Here is a 21,149-nt window from a genome sequence, read left to right on the forward strand (position 1 = left end):
TTGCGGTATGCGGGCCTCTCACTGTTGTGGCCTCTCCCGTTGCGGAGCACAGGCTCCAGACGTGCAGGCTCAGCGGCGATGGCTCACGGGCCCAGCCACTCCACAGCATGCGGCATCTTCCCGGACCGGGGTACGAACCCGTCTCCCCTGCATCGGCAGGTGGACTCTCAACCACTGAGCCACCAAAGAAGCCCTGAATTTGTTTTTTAAACCACCCAATTTGTGGTACTTTGTTATGGTAGCCCTAGCAAACTAATACAATTATACACAGAATTAATTATAAATGACTAGTCTCTTCAGGAGACTAATCATTTTAAAAGACTTGAAAACAACTGACATTATGTCATTTTTTAAAAATTAAAATCTTCCAAGATATGGTGTTTTATCTATCAAAGCAGGTCTCCCTAAAAATTCTGAAATATTACTATATACAAATTAGGCAATGATATCTAAGCATGTAAGTTTTTTGGCCTCACTAAAGGTGTACTCAAATATTTCTGAAAGTTTGTGAGGTCCAAGAAAAAACATTCTACCTACTAGTGACTTAGCATGGACACCAGTCGTCTACACAGGGTTTCCTAAACAATTCAGAGGTTCCCAAGTTTAGATGATTATTGAAATAACCTGGGAGAGAAACACTGATCTTACCCCAAACCTACTCAGAATCTCTGAGGAGGATTTTAGAAGCTTATTTCTCCAATGCTTCTCCACTTCTCTAGGTTTGCATAATAATTAGGTTTGTTTCTGTGTTGGGTCCTATTGAGTCAGGTCACCCAGTCTTTATTTGTGCAAGTTAACTTTTTAAGCCCTGTGCAGAATTTTCCCTTAACACCCATACACACTCACCCTTTTTCTCTTGATACTGCCTTCTTGGAAGAAAGCAGGCCCGTTGTCTTGCAGAACACATGACACACACTTGATAAATGCACACTTGCTCCTGATGCCCATAACGTCCCTTCTAAAAATTCATTCAGCATTTACTGAGCAATATGCAAGTCAGAGTTAGGAACTGGGGATAAAGGTGAATGAACCAGCTTCAAACTCATCAAGGAGGTCAATTAAGAATGTTAAACAATTAGAATGCAAAACGTTTTTGTGCCATAAAGACCCATACAATGTAGAGGGCCCAAATGCACCCCTAATTTAACTTGAGTGAGGGGCGGGGGTGAGAATAGGAAAAATGATTCCAAGGAGACAGAGTTTGGACTGACACCTGCAGGGCACTGGTCAGGTAAACAAGGATGGGTTCCTCTCTGGCTGAGGAAATTGCATGTTCACAAAGGTATGAGACCACAGCCCCTTAGCTATGGAGTATGGCTATCACAAAGGTGCACCTAGAGGTGTGTAAAAAATAAACCACAGGGCTTCCCTGGTGGCGCAGTGGTTGGGAGTCTGCCTGCCGATGCAGGGGACGTGGGTTCGCGCCCCGGTCCGGGAGGATCCCACATGCCGCGGAGAGGCTGGGCCCGTGAGCCATGGCCGCTGGGCCTGCGCGTCCGGAGCCTGTGCTCCACAACGGGAGAGGCCACAACAGTGAGAGGCCCGCGTACCGCAAAAAAAAAAAATAAAATAAAAAAATAAACCACAGAGAAATAGAATGGTCATCAGAGACCTTCTGTGTCAGGTTAAGATGATCTGGTTTTTAATATGATCAGATTTACATTTTAAAACAACTAATCCACTGGGACTGTGGACAATGAATGACTTGGGGAAAGACAAGATCACGACTGCTTCTAGCACTTTGTTGAGGGCTGACATCAGGTTTTTCCCTCTGTAATTTCCTGTATCTCCTCCCACCTCTCTCATTCTCCATTAGAGTTAGAATTTCCTAGCTCAGCAGTGAAACGAGAAGCATACTGATCAAGCCCTTGATTAACTAGACTGAAATTTATTTCTCAGTTCTTCATTAACTTCAGAAATTCTTTTTCTGCAGTTACCTTAGGACAATTTTTTCTCCTATAAACAGTTATAAAATTTAGAAACATCATTTAAGTAACAAAACAACAAATCCCACTTGATTTATACTGCAGAAATATCAGCAAGAAATATTGAGCTGAATTCCTAGCACTGGCTTCCTGATCTTTTCAGCTGCCTTTACTGCATTTAGAAACTACATTTGTTTATGACATAGACTTAAAACCATTTTTTAATCAATATTTAACAACAGATTGTTTTATATTCAATTTTGACTCAATTTCAACAGTTTTGTCATTTGGTACTTAATTAACCAGAAATATGATCTGGCCTTTAGAACTTCATGATTAAAATATGATCTAAATTAAAGGCATTAAATTATACTTAGTAGTTTGTTAGCATATTTTATTGTAATCTTGATTCTTTGAAAATCTGTGTACCACTATCAGCATCCCAGCAAACAGGGACAAATGCAAAGAATTTTCATTATATCAATTCTGTTTAAAATCCTCCAACATCCCCTGTGATGTAGGTATTTTTATCCCCATTTCAAGCACCAGGAAACCGAAGCTAAGTAAAGTATCTAGTTTTAAGTGGTATTCAGATATGTCTGACTCCAAAGCCTATGCTCTTCTTTTAACCTCCGAGTAGAAAACTTCACATTAGTATAAACCACTGGTTCTCAACTAGGGGCAGTTTTGCCCCCCACCCCAGTGGCTATTTGGCAACACTGGAGACATTTTTGGTTGTCACATCTGGAGGAAGGAGGGCAAGAACTACTGGCACCTAGTAGGTAAAGGCCAGCGATGCTACTAAACATCCTGCAATGCACAGGATGTCTCCCACAACCAAGAATCATCCATCCCAAAATGTTAAAAGTGCCAAGGTTGAGAAACTGTAGTGTAAACAAAATATTTCTCAAAATACCTTCTTACAAAAGCACTGCTAACCCCATCCTGTTTTTTTTTCTGAAATCAACACTTAGAGTCAATGAAAATAGCTTTAAAGTATAACTAGATGTGTGTATTTCATACATATAAGTACGCACATTTTTAATTCATCTGAAAAACTCTTGAATTTACGCTGTAAATTGTGACACGATAACTTTGGAGGTTTCAACCCCAGATACATTATGTTATTTACTGTCATATAGATGCACAGGACTGGAGAAATTTCTATAAATATGTTTGATATGTTTTCATTGATGTCATTGTTCTGATCTTTACTTTGTTTAATAAAAGATGCAAAGGAGAGGGGAGAAGGAAACCCTGGCTCAGAAAAGCAGGGAGGAAGAGTATAATGAAGCTTATGAAGCCACACCATGAGGCAGAAAACTACTTTCTTGATTTTATTTTTTTTAAAGGTACACAAGGTCACAAAACCAGAGCAAGTTTTTGGCTTTTTTTAAAACCAAATTTTGTTCTTACAAATGTCAAAATCTGCACCATTGGATATTTAAGCCAGAAACTTGAAATACAAAAAATCATTTTTGAAACTGACACTATCAATTCTCTACTTGCATATATGAAGTGTCAAAATATTACTTCTCAGTAGTATAAGTGTATTTGTCACAGAAATCCACAGTTAGGGATGAAAATCAGTGAATTGTGGTTCTCTTAACACTTGTGTCATTAAGTTAGTAGAAAACAGAGTTCTTTGGAGCTTTTAGTGTTCAGTGCCAAAACCAAATCCAACCGATATTCACACCACACTCTGAAATTACAAAACAGGGTATTTTATAAAACTGGATTTTAATGAACAGTGAGAAGCCAGATGTAGCCAATATTCGCTGGTGTTACCATCCATAAGATAAACAGAACCACAATTCATCAGTTTATTTATTATTCTTTCCTGCTTCTATTAGGTAGAATTTGTGCTCAGTTATAGACCATTTTAGTGTCAAATGAGTAAAAAAAATCTAACTACAGAACACGTTGCCTGTATTGCAAGAATATCCAAAGGCATTTGAAATATGAAAACTTGCCCAGAACATTTATACTACTAAACACAGGAATATTATAAAGATATATATACATATATATAATATATAATGTCACAAGCCACTAAAAAGTTAAAAGTATGCCAACATTTTCTACAAACTACTCCTTACATGACACATCAAAGCAGTAACCACAAAAAAATAAGGACTTTTTCTGTTCACACTGGAATAAGGCATCTGAAAGCCCTAAACACTGTGGAGATGGAACAAGATTAGAAAAAAAAACTTTAAACGTTCATATAACTTCAGATTTACATGCTGCACGCACACAGAAAGACAGAGAATAGTTAAGAAGCCAAACATTACAGAATTTGACATCCAACTTCATGCAGTGAGTTCTTTTCATATTTAATCAAAATGTTTATTTGCCCCTTCACTTGCTCCAAATTTCCAGAACTCAATCCTAAAAATTATCTTTTCAATAAAAACCAGGTATTAATTCATACCAATAATCTAATTGTGTTTCTTGAATTAACCTCCCCCTAAGACACAGTCTGTGTTTCCATTGTAACAACTTCCCGGCAGATAGCCCAAATTTAAAAAAGTAATTTGGCCCGTTTATCAATAAGGTTTTTGTTTTTGGCCTTCTAACAGGGAAATATTAGTAAGGTTGCCATAAGAAAAAGAAACCTGTAATCTACATATGCAAAGCACAGAATTACGTCCTCTATGATATTTCTTTTGAAGTTATCCTGCATAACTCAGAAAGATGGTGTCAAGTCTCTTAGGTATAAAGTAGAATGGAAGAGTTTTGCTTTGAAGGTTCAGTGCCGTCCTTGACTGATGTTTGGCTACTAGTGGAAATGCTTGAATAACGATTTTTTGTTGACTTGCTTGATGATTACCAATAGTAATTCTAGAACAAATACTTGATCTCTAGTTCACCAGAAACTACCACTGAGAATTATTTAGGAAGTTATCAGTGCTATTTGACTTTTGGATTCACTGAAATTTACAATGAGTAGCTGGAGACATAAGCCTAAAACTGAGTTCTGTCCTCTAAACTCAACCACATCCAGTAGGTCTCTTCAGGTCACAACAGTAGTTTTTTTTCCAAGCTTGTTTCTCAGGCTGTAGCTGGTAATGACCCTGACCTGGAAGGAAGCATTTCTGGAAGAGATTCCGATTTACTTATAACCAAATCCTAGACTAACTATGAAGTCTAAGGAAAGGAAAGCCTTACATATGTCCACCTTTTGTAGTAATTTCTACTTAGATTGATAGCATAATTTTCATTATATGAAAACTGGGACTAGAAAGGACCAAAATTTTTATTAGTAATGTCTGTGCTCTGCTGTTTATTTTTATAATATCATAAATTTTATTCATATGAAACAGACCAGAGGCCTGGTATTCAAAAACAGTTATTATAAAATCAGAAACACAGTCAAAAGAGTGTAGGGGATGTCGAAATTTTAAAAACTTTATGAGTCACACAATCAGTTAACTTGCATCCAGAAAGATCAGAAAAGAGGCAAGACTGAAAGTATGAGGATAGAAAGGTATCACAGTGATGCATTTTTAGGAACAGTACCTTCACCTCTAAGCACCTTTCAGGCGATAGCTAGCTCATAGGCACCAGAAATTCATAATAAAAACTAAATTACCCAAAAGGCACAGATGAAAACGTTAACACAAGAGTAAAAGCAATATTATGTAATGTTAAAAACCTATTTTTAAAATGCTTCCAAATATGTAAAACTATACACGAATCCATTACACATTCAGCTTCAATTTACCATTAAAAAGTGTATACAATACTCTGCCTAAGAATAAATTCATGCCAACATTAATTTATAATGTAGCATTTACCACCACAGCACCCAAAGAGATGAAAAGAAACCAACTCCCTACTAAAATCTAGGGAAAAGGTATCAGAGCTAGTGAAATAAGTTACTGCAGACCGTATTACTATAAAGAAACTGCTGGCTCATTCTACTCAATCCACACTCCCTCACAATCTTAAGGAAAGTACAATAAATTCACTTTCATCTACTAAAACAGTACTTAACACATTTGGCAGGTAGGAGTATTCCTTTTATTCCTTTTCATTTCTCTCTTCTTTTTTTTTTCTTTTTTTTTAAGATTAAGTCACTTCCACAAAACTAAGACAAACTTTTCAAAGCTCAGCTTGATTTTCTGCAACTACACAAGACATGCTGGCCATACAACAGCAACTGTACATCCTCCCAAGTCTGAAACAGAATTGATAGAGGACACTTACTAGTTTAAAGTGTATTCTAAGTCTATGAAGAAAGTATCCTCCAGGAACTGCATTCAAGAGGGTAATTTAAGATTACATTTCTAGAACATATAATGTACAACACCATCACAAAAACAAAACACTGAACCAGGAAAAAAAAATTAAAATTTAGAACCAATAATTACGGAATTACAATCTGTAATTGTCAAATAATAAATGAGTTATAATTTTTTCTTTTTAGAAAAATATCACCTAAAGTTGAGGACGAGCATTTACTTGGGAATTGCAAAATACTACACTTCCTTGATAGCAGGTCACTGTTCTGAAGACCACCACAGGCCTCAGGGCATTGGAACATTAATCAACAAAATTCATCCTCACAACTGCACCACTAGTGTCATCGCTATATGTAGCTGACAGCAAATTTTCTAAATGAATCAGATAAATGCTCCTTTATTTTAGCATACAAAAGAGCTTACTACGTCCCTGCTGCCCACAGCAATCTAGCAATTAAATACTTAAGTCATTTCATATACAAGGTTTATGAATTACTCAGAACTAGTGACTTCTAGTAGTGTTTTCTAGTTATTAGAGACTCGTCAAACACATTTAGACTTTTCAAAGAAGCAAAAACAAAAACAAACATAAATCTACGTGAGTATTTTTGCCATGAATCTTTCTTTACCAATTTTGGCAGGGGGTGGGGGTCATAAATTAATTGAAAAAAGCAATATAAAAATAACAGAAATTATAAAGTACCACTTTCAGATGATTCAAGTATCAACTTGGTATGCATGTAAGTTCACCAATTTATTTCTTCACCTATGATTTCATATTCAAAGTGCCACAGCTGACTTAAGTATTGATAGTCAGAAACCTATAAAGTCAAGCTCTTAAAGGAAATATTATTTAGATGGTGAATTTGTCCTTAGAACTTTAATGCCTTTACTATTTCAATATAACCAAACAAAACTTTTTGAAGTATTATTCTTACAGTTTTTGGTTAACTTTATATATATATATATATATTTTTTTTTTTGAGGCTGGTAGCAAAAATTAAAACAGGTGTTCACATCTCAAGAGGAGAGCACAGATGAAGGGTACAGAGGCTCTATACTATGGACCCGTCCTTGCTCTGTGCTGGAATCATCACGGGCACCGCTCCCATCCTACTGAGATTAGGGGCAGCTACCTTAGCAGTTGGGAGCGTCGCACTCTGAGGATCGCGCTCGAAGTCTTCGCTTGGCACTTGGTTATACTGAGTCTTGGAATACCCTTCCATGTTGGAAGGGGACATGGATCCCAGGGATGAATGATTGCTGCCGAGGTAGCTTCTGGCAGTGGACGTACGGCTCTTTGGAGGAGGCACGTCTTCCCTAGAAATAAAGATCCCAATACACGTTCAAAGAACAAATTTCTAAAAACCTACAATATGTAAGCTATGAATCATGGGTAGGGAAGAGCCTCTATTTAAGCATTAAGTACATAAAATCGTGTGTGACACACAAAAAACGAGCACAATAAGGCATAATGTCATAACTGTGTATCTGTGCCAAATTTGTCATTTACAGTTTCTATCTTCACAGTGAAATGTGTTTTTTACAAAAATGTGCTATTCTATAATGCTGTCTTGCAAAGAACAAACTTCAAATATTTTCATGTTCTAGTATCACTGATCAAGATAACCTGGTTACAGTCATGTAACACTCTATAATCAGTAAAGCCCTAACACCTGCAGATATTTCTACCAAAAAAAGAACAAGACAAAATATCCTTTTTATTATGAAAGTTACTCATCTAAGACTTTAGCTGAAAACTTAGCAGACTGAAGTTTGCAAAAACTGAGAATTAGGCATAAGAATTTTCACACTAAGCACTGACACAGAATATATATCTGAGTTACTTCTGTGCATTTAAAAAATAAAAGTGCCCAGACCCACCAAATGTCAATTTTCTGGGTGTTACTTTGGTCAGATGTTATTTTTACAAGTTCTATAATCCAATGTGTACTTCTAGTTAAGATCTACTGGTTTAGAATATTTAAGAAATAAAAGAAAATCACATTACCCATAGTTCTATTAACTACCTATGTCACTTGATACAATCAGATCTTTAAAAAAAAAAACCCCAGGGCTTCCCTGGTGGCGCAGTGGTTGAGAGTCCGCCTGCCGATGCAGGGAACGTGGGTTCGTGCCCCGGTCCGGGAAGATCCCACATGCCGCGGAGCGGCTGGGCCCGTGAGCCATGGCCGCTGAGCCTGCGCGTCCGGAGCCTGTGCTCCGCAACGGGAGAGGCCGCAACGGTGAGAGGCCCGCGTACCGCAAAGAAAAAAAAAAAGAAAATGGAGATGTTAAGGTTTGATTTCTCTATACAGCTAATCTACAGAGCATGGGATTGTTATTTATTTATTTTTTTTTTTTTGCAGTACGCGGGCCTCTCACCGTTGCGGCCTCTCCCGTTGCGGAGCACAGGCTCCGGACGCGCAGGCTCAGCGGCCATGGCTCACGGGCCCAGCCGCTCCGCGGCATGTGGGATCTTCCCGGACCGGGGCACGAACCCACGTTCCCTGCATCGGCAGGCGGACTCTCAACCACTGCGCCACCAGGGAAGCCCAACAGCTCCATTTTTTGAAAACTTTATGCCTGTACTTTTTTTCCTTTCACATCTTTATTGGAGTATAATTGTTTTACAACGTTATGTTAGTTTCTGCTGTACAACAAAGGGAATCAGCTATATGTATACATATATCCCCATATCCTCTTCCTCTTGAGCCTCCCTCCCACTCTCCCTGTCCCACCCGTCTAGGTGGTCACAAAGCTTTCAGCTGATCTCCCTGTGCCATGCAGCTGTTTCCTACTAGCTATCTTGTATTTGGTAGTGTATATATGCCCATGCTACTCTCTCACTTCCTCTCAGCTTACCCTTCCCCCTCCGTGTCCTCAAGTCCATTCTCTACATCTGCGTCTTTATTCCTGTCCTGCCCCTAGGTTCATCAGAACCTTTTGTTGTTGTTGTTCCACATATATGTGTTAGCATACAGTATTTGTTTTTCTCTTTCTGACTTACTTCACTCTGTATGACAGACTCTAGGTCCATCCACCTCACTACAAATAACTCAATTTCGTTTCTTTTTATGGCTGAGTAATATTCCGTTGTATACATGTGCCACATCTTCTTTATCCATCCATCTGTTGATGGACACTTAGGTTGCTTCCATGTCCTGGCTATTGTAAAGAGAGCTGCAATTAATATTTTGGTACATGACTCCTTTTGAATTATGGTTTTCTCAGGGTATATCCCCAGTAGTGGGATTGCTGGGTCATATGGTAGTTCTATTTTTAGTTTTTTAAGGACCCTCCATACTGTTCTCCATAGTGGCTATATCAATTTACATTCCCACCAGCAGTGCAAGAGGGTTCCCTTTTCTCCACACCCTCTCCAGCATTTATTGTTTATAGGTTTTTTTTGATGATGGCCATTCTGACCAGTGTGAGGTGATACCTCATTGTGGTTTTGATTTGCATTTCTCTAATGATTTGTGATGTTGAGCATCTTTTCATGTGTTTCTTGGCCATCTGTATGTCTTTGGAGAAATGTCTATTTAGGTCTTCCGCCTATTTCTGGATTGGGCTGTTTGTTTTTTTGATATTGAGCTGCATGAGCTGTTTGTATATTTTGGAGATTAATCTTTTGTTAGTTGCTTCATTTGCAAATATTTTCTACCATACTGAGGGTTGTCTTTTCATCTTGTTTATGGTTTCCTTTGCTGTTTCATGCCTGTACTTTATTGGGAGAAGGTAGACAGTCTTGAGAAAAGCATTTTGCAATGGTTCTTAATGTAGAGCCCAAAACGGGGAGGAGGGCACAGTGTAGGTTGGTTGGCTCCACACACTTGAAATAAGTAAAAGCTTTCAAATATGTTGAGGGGAAGAGCTATAGCTTTCATCCAATTCTCATAGGGGCAAATGCTTCAGATGGTTAAGAGAATTAATGCTTTAGTGACATAATAGAGTATACATCAGTCAACTCCTGTGTCACTTAATTACCTGATATCATGATGAACTTCCTTTTCGTATTTTTCTTCTCTGCGCTTTTTATGACAGCAAAAGATGATAAGACCAATGAGGACTAGTGCAAGCAAAGTTCCTATAACAGCTCCTGCAATTGTCCCAGCTCTATTTGAAGCTAGAATAAAATGTTAATAAGAAAATAATTAATATTAAAAAAAGCAAAACAAACAAACAAAGAAACTTCCATCTAGTCATTTTGAAGGTAAGGATACACAATGACATTGATTTCATCGCATATACTAACGTTAAGAGACAAATTAGTTAGCTTTTTTTCTGGTCTAGGGGAAAATCCACTAAAAGAACTTTCTTCTGAACTGTGTAAGCTATTTCAAGGATAAAAGAATGAAACCACTCTAGAGGATTTTAATATTCACAGCTATCTTGGTTGGCATATAAGAATGTTCTAAAAAGCTTGTCGTCACTGACATTGGCTAAATATGGTACAAGAGTCAATTTGACAACTCTTGCCTCTTTAATGTCACTACAATAATAAAGAAGGTTTTATTAATAAAATGGAGTACTTTTTTTCTTTCCATGACTTAGAAAAGCTAGCAACCAAGCCACAGGGTGCTTTGCTCAAAGTTAGCATCCCCTTGCCCTTAATACCCACACTCACTGATGGAACCAAAGGAGGCTGTATAAAGATAACACTATCAGAGCAGAAAGAAGATAACTTACGAGGAACAACATCCAGGCGTAGCAGGCATTGATCAGAGCCCACTCTGTTTTTGACTGTACAACTGTATGTCCCAGAGTATTCGGTAGTGGCATTTTTTACAGATATAACAGGTGAAGTCATTTCTATGAGAAGAAAGGGGGTAAGGGAGCAAAACCCATTCTTATAGTAACATATTGCTGAGTTTTCAGTAAAAGCAAACTCTACTTGGTTGACAATCCAGGTAAAAGTGAGACAAACTGAAGCTACATACAGAACAAACTTGGCAAGACACGTGCATGTCTCCGGGATGCAAACGACTGTGCCTCTAGTTCATTTATGTCAAAGCCAAGGTAATCATGACCCCTTCAGCCAGGCACAGAGAGTCTCTGCTGAAGCAGAGCCACGTTGACTATAAAAAACATTCTGTGCCACAAAGGCTCTTAGGTGCAGCAGTAAGATTTACAAAATGTATGTCATCCCCCCAGACAGAAGAAACATGAAAGAAAGTGAGAGGGGGTCGTATTGTTCAGCCTCTTAGTTTGAAAAACAGAGGTGGAGAGAGATCCTGCTTAAAAGCGGGGTGGGGTGGGAGGGAGGAGGGTGGAGCATGGTAACCAGTTGGAATAACAGGTTAATTATAACATACAGATGAATAATCAGATTTAACCAATTTGAATCTTGTTGGTTAGTCACAGCTGTTGTTTTGTTGTTTTAACAGACATGATGGTTAAATAACCATATCTTCAACATGAACCCAGGCAAAACACTCAAGATCCAACTCTTGCTGTAACTTAACCACTAATTTATGATAATGAACAGTTTCCATCAATATTACCATCAATTAAAAAATATACAACAGGGGCTTCCCTGGTGGCGCAGTGGTTGAGAGTCCGCCTGCCGATGCAGGGGACACGGGTTCGTGCCCCGGTCCGGGAAGATCCCACATGCCGCGGAGCGGCTGGGCCCGTGAGCCATGGCCGCTGAGCCTGCGCGTCCGGAGCCTGTGCTCCGCAACGGGAGAGGCCACAACAGTGAGAGGCCCGCCTACCGCAAAACAAAACAAAACAAAAAATATACAACAAAGAAACCAATTATAATATCCTAAATGGTGATCATTATAAAAATATCTCTTCACTTATACTACATGACACCAAGTTGTCATTATAAAACACTGACTAATTCCCACAGAATCCTGATTGCTCTGTCTAGAAAAGGGAAGGTATCTGGGGATTAAAAAATATACACTTACATGCACAAACCCTGCTAGACTTAAGTCTAAATCAATGGCACACGATTCAAAGTGCATAATCAGCAGTACCTGGTAACCATGAGGTTGGCAGTTTCTGTGAGTTGGACAATTTTTGCCATTCATATCGTAATGGGAGTGAACCTTCTTTCGGTTCACATTTTAGTTTAAAGTCACTTCCAATTTCTTCTGATCCATCAATGTAACATCTTGTACCTGAAGGCTTAACTGAGAAAAGAAAATAAGTTATAACTTTATACAAGAGAACGGAATGTGTGTTTCTAATGATTACTTAAACACACAGCATGTCACACAACCACTAACTCAATAGCAGGGGGTCCTGGGTTCAGAGTGGACAAGACTGAAAGACTACAATAGGTTGCCAATGCCAGTTTACTCAGCTTGATCCAGCACAAAACAGGCAAGAATGAGCTCAGGCAAGCAGCCACTGCACAAGGCCAGGCAGCATCTCAGGTGCGGCTCTGCGCCCCTCCATCCCATGGGGCACATGTGAAAAAAGCAAGGATGATGCGGGCTGGGCTACTTCAGACCCAAGGAAGCTTCTTCCCCCCACCCCCAATTCCCAACCTATTCTTCTACTTGGAGCGTGACGTGTAGCCCTCTGGGAGTATGTGCATTGTCACAACCCTCTCTGTGTGCTGTTAACCCAACAATCAGGGGGTTGACGATAAATTATGCTGATAGGAGGGACAATTCACTTAGTACAGGAAGGACCAATTATTTTCCACATTTACAGCGATCCAAAACCACCCAGAGAGCAGTGTTATAAAAAGGCAGATCTGAGGTTATATTCCAGGTCTAACTCCATTATGTGAAACCCACCTGAACACTAGGTTAACACCCTGGCAGTTCAGACTCTCTTGCTGAACTGCATTAAGGCATAATACACATACAATAAAATGAACACATTTTAATCATGCGAGCTGATCACTTTCAACACTAAGCACCACTCCAATCCTCTCCCAAGCAATTTCCCTCAAGGTGACTGCAGTTGATCTCACTGCACAAACGGGTCCCAGACAGCCGCTGATCAGATTTCTATTGCTATAGATTAGTTCTGCTGCTTCGTGAGTCCTATAAATGGAAAAATACAGTATGCGCTTTTGCTTCTTTTATTCATCGTAAGGCTTTTTTATGACTGATCCAATTGATCTATGTTGTTGTATATATATATATATATATATATATATATATATATATATATATATATATCAGTGGTCTGTTCTTTCTTACTACCGAGTTGTATCCCATTGCTTGTTCATTCAGGTATTGATGCACACTGTTTCCTGTCTTGGGGCTACTGTTAAAGCCTAATTAGCTAAACTGGCCAGGAGCAGGTGTGAAGTCTGTGGAAATCAGACTGACTGGCGAGGAGGTGCTATGAGGAGCTGGGACAAGGGAGAGAGGGATTCTGAAGGTTCTGAGAAGAGTCTTCTAGAGGCAGAGATCAGTTCTGAATCTGATGCCATTTCTGAGGCAGGATTAGGAGAAGCAGGGATTAAACTGGAGACGAGGGTCATTTAGCAACCTGAGTACCCCCAGTAAAGGATGAGTAGCGCAAAGCGGGTCTGGGGGCAGCAATGAGGAGACAGCAGTAGGCTATAGTTTCCCAGCATCCCACGACCTTGGAGAGCAACATTCCCCATAAACCCTGTACCTGGCTCTATTTGCATCTCTCTTCCCAACCTGATAAATGGCAGGACTGCTTTTCTTCTGTTTTTCTGATTTTCATTCTTTCAAGTCCTGAGTGGGCTTTTATTCTTTCACTACTAAGAATAAATGTGAATGGGTTTTACAGTTTGGCACTACGTGAACAGTTTGAACAACACTGCTTGTAAATAGTGGTATATGTTTTCCTTTTTCATAGCAGGTAAGTAAATGTTTATCTCTATAAGAAAGTGTCAAACTGTTTTCCAAATCTGGCTGACACGGTCTGTCATACGCAGTGGGGCATCTTTACCTAAGGTTGTCAATCATGATCTCACTTCACACGTTTCCTGGTAATTCTTAAATTTAATTGGATTTCTCCCCTTTGTTACTACTTATACTTTTTAGTAAGGATCAACAGATGCATTTAACTGCGTTGTTGACTTTCCTAAGCAAATCTCTTTCTTTTGCAGACTGATCAGTTGCCCTGGACATTACACCAACTGGACTTTTGAATCAGTTTTGCGCATTACCTCATCCTCTGAGTCTTCAACAAAATGAGCCTTGTTCTCCATTTCTTCAACCTACCAATAAATCCTTTATTACACAAACTAGCAGTAGGTGAGATACTGAAGCAATGCTTTGGACATCAAACTTCTATTGGTAATACAGCGTTCTAACCCTAACCCTTCTTCTTTTCTACTGAAAAATGTCCCCTCCCCAGACATATCCAATAACAGGCAGTTGTTTAAAGTGGCTGCTCAGGAAATCACGTCCCACTGAGTTTGAGATTTCAACACACTCTATGCACAGCAGAACGAGATTTTTACCAGCACTGGTTCTGAGCGGTGCTTAGGGCCGGCTGCCTGCTTTCCACTGGGTGGAGAAAGTGCAAGTCTTTTACATGCCAGCCCCAGCATTACAAAGCCAGGAAGACAAACTGCTAATCCACGGCACTTAGCTGAATTGAAAGAAAGATGAAACCACAAAAGGAACAAAAATAAAGTCTCACCCACTAAGGTTTCTTTGGTCTGGGGCTCCAGGATATCTAGCTATTGTCCTCAGAACATGTGCCACCATGATCATTAGCAGAGCTAATAAAAAGTCATTCTCAGTTAAGGGTACATGGCCGTCAACTCGTATTCGGTCAGTGTCCCACCGATTTAGCAATGCTGTGCTCCATCTATGTATTGTATCATCATCCCTCCATGCTAGTGGCTCACTGCCTCAGTCTATAGGAAACACTCTAAATCTCTATTTGGGACAGAATATGCTTTGATCATCATGTCATCCATATAGGAATATTTTTGCTTAGTTCAAAATACCTTGACTCCTGGCAAAATCCGTGCATAGATGGTAAAAATCAATGGTCAAAAGTTTGAGGAGAAACAAGATATTTGCATAGTCTCAAAGTGGTTCCCCCACTGGGATTTTTTTTTTTTTAAAAAACATCTTTACTGGAGTATAATTGCTTTACAATGTTGTGTTAGTTTCTGTGGTAGAACAAAGTGAATCAGCTATATGTATACATATATCCCATATCTCTTCCCTCTTGCGTCTCCCTCCCACCCTCCCTATCTCACCGCTCTAGGTGGTCACAAAGCACCGAGCTGATCTCCCTGTGCTATGTAGCTGCTTCCCACTAGCTATCTATTTTACATTCGGTAGTGTATATATGTCCATGTTACTCTCTCACTTCGTCCCAGCTCACCCTTCCCCCTCCCCGTGTCCTCAAGTCCATTCTCTATGCGTCTTTATTCCTGTCCTATCCCTAGGTTCATCAGAACCATTTCTCTTTTTTTTTAGATTCCATATATATGTGTTAGCATACGGTATGTTTTTCTCTTTCTGAGTTACTTCACTCTGTATGACAGTCCCTAGGTCCATCCACCTCATACAAATAACTCAATTTCGTTTCTTTTTATGGCCAAGTAATATTCCACTGTATATATGTGCCACATTTTCTTTATCCATTCATCTGTTGATGGACACTTAGGTTGCTTCCATGTCCTGGCTATTGTAAATAGTGCTGCAATGAACCCTGTGGTACATGACTCTTTTTGAATTATGGTTTTCTCAGGGTATATATATGCCCAGTAGTGGGATTGCTGGGTCGTATGGTGGTTCTATTTTTAGTTTTCTAAGGAACCTCCATACTGTTCTCCATAGTGGTTGTATCAATTTACATTCCCACCAACATGCGATTATTTTTTAATCCCAGAGGGAAAAGTAATTTTTTTTTAAAGTAGTAATTTTATAGCAGAGAAACCTATCAGATAAAACTGAAACCAAGTGATCATGGTTAACAATAGACAGGACATCATGTGCCCCCTGACATTAACTGGAGACTACAGATGTCAATGCAGCAGGGATCTTAGATTTGACCCCAGCACAAAAACGCATTAACAGGAAGCTGTGGAATTCAAATTAGGCCTGTAGTTTAGTTAATATTATTGTCCCAACATTAATCTCTTGCTTTTGGTAGTTGTACTATGCTTTTATAAAATGTTAACATTAGGAAAAATTAGGTTATGGGTATACTCTCAGGAACTTTCTGGTATTTTTGCAACTTTTCTATAAAACTAAAATTATTTCAGAATAAAAAGTTGAAAAAAAAATCCCAGTGTTGATTGAGTCCCCACACATGCTGTTGCCACGTGTTCTTGTGATGTGGGTGCAGTCTGAGCGCACCACATACACACACGAAGGAAAGTTAACCTGTGCGTGCTCTCCTCTGCAAAACAACCCAGTCTATTTATACCGAAAGGTCTCAATAATAGGCTTTTTCAGAGTTCTCAGGGAAGGTGCTGGTAATGTGTGGTCACCATATTAACCCTCTGTCAATTCCCTTTGTTATCATCACCCCGTCCAGTTTCTTTCCTGAGTTGCATCCACATATACGTCTGGTGTATCTGAAAGAGCAGGGTGGGCCTCAGCAATGGAGCGAGGGATAGCAACATACCACCCCTCACACCGAGGCAGCTAACGGTCCACACAGCACCCACGGCTCACCGAACGAGCTTTCATTACTCCGTGAACACCATGGTGGCATCTTCAGGTTTCCCACAAACGAATCAAAGTATCAGGCAGAGCCTCTGACAGTGAACCAAGCAAGAGCTCCACTGGACTGCCATTCAGTCTGGTCCCTAGAGGGGACTTTATTTAATCTTTCCTCCAGATTGTCTAAGCAGAATTTTCAGAAAAAAGTGAGCAAATTAGGCTTCTGTCCAGCTCTCACTTTCAAGAGAAACTTCTAATGTTTTCTGTCACAGTGGTCATGACTCACCTGGAAACATGGAAGAGATAAAGAAATTCTCCTCTGGCTCTGAGACAGCCTCGCCAGGTCAGAGGATTAGTCATCCCCACTTCCCTTCAGCAACCACCGCCCCCATTCTCCCCTACCCCACATTTTAATCCCTCTCTCCCTCCCTGATTTGACTTCAGGGTTTGCTTGGCCACGGTGATGCCCCACGGAGCTAACAAAAGGAGTTACTGTCTCAATGCTTCCCACAGATCTAGGCTGAGGAATAAGATGTGAGGGGGGGCTTCCCTGGTGGCACAGTGGTTGAGAGTCCGCCTGCCGATGCAGGGGACGCGGGTTCGTGCCCGGGTCCGGGAGGATCCCACGTGCCGCGGAGCGGCTGGGCCCGTGAGCCATGGCCGCTGAGCCTGCGCGTCCGGAGCCTGTGCTCCGCAACGGGAGAGGCCACAACAGTGAGAGGCCCGCGTACCGCAAAAAAAAAAAAAAAAAAAAAAGATGTGAGGGGTGTGAGGTTTAATGTAAAAGGCCATCCCTCCTGCCCAACAGCCATGGCTGCTGCCTCAGCGTGCCCGGCCAGAGCCTGTTCCTAAGGGATCTCTCTCTTTCCCTCTCACACACACACACTCACACACACAGTGCCCGTCCACACCTCTTCCGGGAACATGTGCCAATCGCATTCCTCCCAGTGTACCTGTCCCCCTCAGACAGGGATTTCACAATAAATAATTCTGATAAATATGTATAGTCTGCTTGGTACAGCATGAACTAGTTAAATTTTCATATATATCCTAACTCAATGCTTCCTGGAGAGCAGTGCTTAAAGAAGATATACTCAGGGTTATAATTCCAGGTATGCCTGGGCTAAGAGTTCAGACAAATTATTAAACTTTACCTGCTTTCATATTTATAAAAAAGAAAGGCAACTCCATGTTCGCTGAATGTAGACACAAAAGGCTAGAATTTCCAATGTTACCATATTCCTTTTTCTGGTTCCTTGTTCAGGTTCACTTGCTTTCATATCACAGACATATTCTGAATGAGCTCCATTTAGCATGGAGTGCCCTTTACCAGGACCCCCTTGTGTGCCCCCTTCAGTGATGTCGCCAGAAGACTGCCTTACCAACCAAGACAACCCCTGGAGTTGCCATTGGGGTGCAAAGAAATCCGCATTCTTATTCCTAATCTCTACCTGCTCTGATATTCATTCTTTAGAAAAGTATGCTACTCAGGATGAGTCTGGAACCCAACAGACTTAAGCTCTCTGCTCAGTTTCTAAAACAAAAGGAACGAAAGGTAGAAGTTGAGGTGGGGGCGGGGGGCCGGCGGGGGAATTGTCCAGATTAGTTATTTCCAGGAGTATGGCAGGTGATTCCAGCAACCAGCATTTCCTACATAAAGTGGGTGCCCAAGTGTCCCCCAAACCTGGCACCTTAGGTCGCAGGGGAATTTACTGTCACTGAATAGTGATAGACAGTTGAGATTTTCTACATGGCAGCCATTGTACTTTTGGGTAAAGCCTACCACGATAAGATTTTAGAAGTATATTTATGAATGGTACCTTTCAGAGTTTCTCAGTTTGCAGCGGTAAAGAGTGCTTCTGCATGACCACAGAATCTAGAGGAGGATAACAAACTCTGTGGCCCTTGACTGTTTATAAAGCAGTTTATACATATCTCCTTCTAAACTATCCTGGAGAGCTGCATCTTAGTGGCCACCTGTCTAATCTCCTCACTTTAAGGATGAAAAACAGTGATGCTCATGGAGGTTAAAGGACTATCTAAGGTCTAAAGGCCTTACACCAATTCAATATTCCAGCTACCATGTTCCATCTCCTCTGTTCTAAATACTCCAATTATTCATCATAGAAACCTCATTTATTCTTTGGGAAATGCAGTTCGAAAAAGCTTAAGGCACACGTCACAATTGTGAGCTGAATAAGACTGCAAAGAGATTTAATGATAATTATTTTTATGTTTCGAAAATATAGGCTGAGGCCCAGGAAATGAAGAGGTTCTATTTAATTCTCAGGGCAAACCTGAGAACAATGGGAAAAGCCTGGATCCCCTAACTCCTGCTTTAGGGTTCTTCTCCCATATCACAGAACTCCTTCGTTTACTTTCAAATGCTTTCATGAACTTCACAAAGAAGTTGGTCGCTTATTTTTCCTACCCAAAGGAAAAACAAAAAGGTAGCTTTATGTTTTATGCTATTAGAGGACATTAGAATTATGTCAAGTATTTAAAATTATTGCTCTAAAAACCTAAGCTTTGTCTCACATAAATGCTGCTACTATAGTACTGTGACCACTCACCCTGTTACTAAGTAACATTATTACAAATAACTTACCAAGAACTGTCAGCTGAATCTTCTTATTTCCAACACCGGGAGCTTTTTTCACTTTGCACTGGTATGTGCCAATATCTGACAACTGTAAATTTGTTACATTTATTGACGCATCACCAGATTTGAGATCAGTACTTGTAAAATGTACTCGTCCCTTGAGATCTTGATAGTAGTCGTCATAAATTTTGTCTCCAGAATATAAAATAATCTAAAAGAAAGCCAAGATAAGACAAGGAAAAAACAAACAAGCAAGCAAACTCTCTGTCTCATTAAAGGAGCTCTGGATACACCATGGTACTGTAGGATCCAAAAAAAGAATAAGAACACGGTATCATGAGGAATCTACAAGTATTCAAATCACAGGTTAAGAAAACAGAAAGAAACCACAATACGATCCCTAAGTATGGTCACACACTGTCATTGTAAATGGGGAAACCAAGCCCACCACATGATTAAGTAATGTAGCCCTCTATCAGAGCCATTCGGTGAGACTCCACGAGAGCATGGATTTGTGAATTCTGATACACTCTATTTTCAGCTGCCTCAGAGGATGCAGTATGCCAATCAACTGTATAAAATCAGGTACAAACCACCACTACTGCCCAAAAGGGGCTTATGATAATTTACCCGTGGAACTTAAAAACAAAAAAAGACATTTTTTGTCTTAATATACTAAGTTGGAGGCACTCGAAGGTTCCAGACTCTAATAGATAAAATAATAAAATAAACCTGTTAAGATGTGTGTGCCCAGCCAGGTTAACAGGACCTTCCAATTAATCTGTGACTAAGAGCAAAGACCTTTCCTAATTCCACTAAGTTTTCTGAACCACTGTTATAGGCTTTGATGGAAATAACTAAAGGCTAGATTTAGAGGGAAAATAAGTTCTGCTAAACTTGACTTGGAAGATAACTGATAATAGTCATCTCTAACTATCACTAAAATTAATGGAACACACTTTATAATTTTTCATTCGCTAATAAAATCCTTCATTCTGGCCATCTGAGACCCAAGAGCCAAAGAGCAGTGGTACCAAAGTCAAATAATAATCAGAAAAGACAACTACAGTCTACATCCTGCAAATAATTTTTTATCTGAGATGTTTATTATGAACAATAAGATCAGAATCAGTGCCATCTGTAGGAATTTCTCCAGGACACAGACTTGGGTTCTTCTATTATCACCTCCCCTACCATGATGACCCCACCCCCAATTCACTATAGATCTTTTGCTTGTATAAAGTGTCTGCACTGCAGACACACTCAATACCGGTTTGCTAAGCAGTCTAAGGGTCCACAGCTGACTTACTCTGTAAAACAAGCCATCACTTTGTTTGTTCCATCTTCTCCCCACACCCAATTGAGAACAGCAACACTGAGAACTCCTCGAATGAGACAGTGTCTCTTCCTCTATATTAAACTGTGGACTCTCCTGAGCCACAAAGTTCAGTCCCTCATTTTGCTACACACACGCGTCAGTAGTCTTTCAAGGAGGGCCTGACAAATAAAATGTGTCTCCAACTGTCAGTCATTTTTGTAAACTAACTCAATGTTTTCCCATGAAAACAGTCTTATAAACAGTAGTTAAGAAACCGGGAAGTAACCTTTACCAGGCAATTTTGATTCCTCTTTACAACCCAGCAGCGATGGAGACACTATCCACATTTAACCTTTAACCTGAGGAAAGCAGGGGCAGTCACAGACCTTCTCTCCCAAAGTCACACAGCTGAGATGCAAACCAGATCCATTTGGCCTGCCACTGTATACTGACTGACTTTATAAACATTTC

The 21,149-nt window shown here is 40.0% G+C and overlaps 1 protein-coding gene across 2 annotated transcripts in view; it reads right to left on the reverse strand.

The window, feature by feature from the left end:
- Window positions 1-3,254: 3,254 nt before the first annotated feature.
- Window positions 3,255-21,149, reverse strand: part of CXADR (CXADR Ig-like cell adhesion molecule) — a 53,489-nt gene continuing 35,594 nt past the window's right edge. For both annotated transcript variants that reach the window (XM_030877754.2, XM_060297888.1), the window contains exons 3-7: window positions 19,367-19,571; window positions 12,163-12,318; window positions 10,865-10,987; window positions 10,163-10,301; window positions 3,255-7,492 (exon numbers count right to left, since the gene is read on the reverse strand). In XM_030877754.2, coding sequence (XP_030733614.1) covers window positions 7,228-7,492; window positions 10,163-10,301; window positions 10,865-10,987; window positions 12,163-12,318; window positions 19,367-19,571 — 888 coding nt within the window. In that variant the 3' untranslated portion in view covers window positions 3,255-7,227. The remainder of the gene's footprint in view (window positions 7,493-10,162; window positions 10,302-10,864; window positions 10,988-12,162; window positions 12,319-19,366; window positions 19,572-21,149) is intronic.

This window comes from Globicephala melas, chromosome 4 (assembly GCF_963455315.2).
Source record: "Globicephala melas chromosome 4, mGloMel1.2, whole genome shotgun sequence".
Taxonomy (NCBI): Eukaryota; Metazoa; Chordata; class Mammalia; order Artiodactyla; family Delphinidae; genus Globicephala; species Globicephala melas.